The 2,179-nt window shown below is 41.5% G+C and overlaps 1 protein-coding gene across 1 annotated transcript in view; it reads right to left on the bottom strand.

Annotated features, from left to right (window-relative positions):
- The window catches only part of SP100 (SP100 nuclear antigen), a 127,220-nt gene that overhangs the window by 33,127 nt on the left and 91,914 nt on the right, over nt 1–2,179 (bottom strand). The window contains exon 23 of the mRNA XM_011976033.1: nt 808–846. Within this exon, the coding sequence (XP_011831423.1) occupies nt 808–846 (39 nt within the window). The remainder of the gene's footprint in view (nt 1–807; nt 847–2,179) is intronic.

Below are 2,179 nucleotides of genomic sequence, written 5' to 3' on the forward strand. Positions count from 1 at the left end.
TATACATTTTAGGGGGAATTTTCCATTAGATCATGTGTAGTGACCATGGGATGTTTCTAGGGGAACTTTTGCTTCATATTTATTTCTAAAATATGGAATCCAGAAAAACCAGTGAAAAACAACCAGTGTTTATGTTGAGGTTGCAAAGGCACATTGTTTTGTGCATTTCAAACTCATGCTTATTTTTCCAATGCCAGCCTTATCTTTTATATTTAAAGAAAGTATGGCGCTGGGCATGGTGGCTCATACCTGTAATCCCAGCACTTTGGGAGGCTGAGGAGGGCAAATCACATGAGGTCAGGAGTTTGAGACAAGCCTGGCCAACATGGTGGAACCCCATTTCTACCAAAAATACAAAAAAATAGCCGGGCATCATGCCACATGCCTGTAGTCCCAGCTACTGGGGAGGCTGAGGCACAAGAATTGCTGGAACCAGGGAGGTGAAGGTTGCAGTGAGCCTAGATCGCACCACTGCACTCCAGCCTGGGTGACAGAACGAGACTCTCTCTCTTAAAAAAAAAGAAAAAGTATGGCATTTAGCTCCTTTACTAAAAAACACATACAGTTCAGTTCTGTCTCTTAATCTATTTCTGAGGATTGTTTCTACCTCTATCTCAAATGCTTTGATGCTCAAATGAGCCCTGGACTTATACATTGAATAATGTTTGAAAGCAGCAACTGTAAAAGCATCGTATTATAAAATCAAAATTTACAGTGATGGGTCAATTTAAAGATTGCAAGGCAACAGAGATAGAAAATCAACAACATAATAGACGAGACATTGGCAGAAGTTCACTTGATCATCACCTTTTTTCTTGTGCTTGTTGGTTCTGGCAGAAATTCTTTCTAAAAAAGAAAAAGAGGAATGATTTGATGGGTTCTTGCTTTTATTTTGTGAGCTTAGTGTTTCTGACTGCCTTCCAAATACTCCTACCTGGATATCCCATTATTAACTCAAATTCAAGCTGTTTTCATGGAAATTACTTTTCATGATTCTCCAGGGATTAAAGGAAGCATTTCAATGCCTTGCTCTGGCCTCATGACTTCTGCAATGAGTCCAGAGAATGCAGCCACCTCATTACTCCCAATTTCTTGACACACTGTGGAACAGATTTGCGTGCTGTCCTTTCTCTGTACGTAGAATGCCCCATTCTACATTTTTGCTAGTTGTTTGTCTTTTTGGCCTACCTCAGTGCAAGAGTTCCACAAAATGGTCCTCAACCTCAAAACCAGAAATGACTTTCTCTTCTCCGAACTATTGTACCTCTTCCTGCAGGTGTCTCTTGTGAGAACACTGACACCCTGTCCAGGCCTGTAATTATGAAAGCACAGCCTTCCTTCTGGGAAGGGGCTCACACTTTGTATACCCTCCATAGCTTTAGATGTGGTTCAATAAGTATTTGCTGAGCAAAGATCTTTTACTTTGCATATTAGTTATTTATTTATTTTTAGAGATGGGGTCTTACTATGTTGCTCAGGCTGGAGTGCAGTGCAGTGCCTACTCACAGCCACAATCCTACTACTGATCAGCAGGGAAGTATTGACCTGCTCTGTTTCCAACCTGGACTGTTTCACACCTCCTCAGGCACTCTGGTGATCCCCTATGTTGATGCTGAACTTAGCATGGACACCTGACTGGCATAGTACACTACAGCCCAGAACCCCTGGGCTCAAGTGATTCTCCTGCCTCTGTCTTCTGAGTAAGTGGGACTACAGACATATGCCACTGTGCCTGGCAGATCTTTTTTTTAATTGTCAGAGTGGCATGAGGAAGGACTGTCTGTGGGTGTGCAACAGAAAGCACTGTATTTGGGGTTGAAAGACACACGTTCATCTGCAGCAAAGACCCTGTCCCTGCTTTGTGACATCAAGGGGTTGATATGAGAAGCAATGTTACTTTGAAATGCAATTTATTTCTATTCTCTTATAAGAATAAGTTTGAGATGGCCTATCCAAAGAAATCTTGTTGAAATGTTTTGTAATCCAGGAACTACTGAAAGGAATGAGGCACATCCCCCATATATCTCCCAACTTCCTGAGTCCAGCACAAACACATTCCTCCATATTTCTTTCAAACTTCAGAAAAACATCACCTGGGAGATCTCCGATAAGGAATGCTAAATGTATAATGTTAACCAATTGTAATGCTGTAACCGAGAGAATTACCTTGTTCCCTGTA

The sequence above is a fragment of the Mandrillus leucophaeus genome, unplaced genomic scaffold (assembly GCF_000951045.1).
Source record: "Mandrillus leucophaeus isolate KB7577 unplaced genomic scaffold, Mleu.le_1.0 Scaffold1616, whole genome shotgun sequence".
NCBI lineage: Eukaryota > Metazoa > Chordata > Mammalia > Primates > Cercopithecidae > Mandrillus > Mandrillus leucophaeus.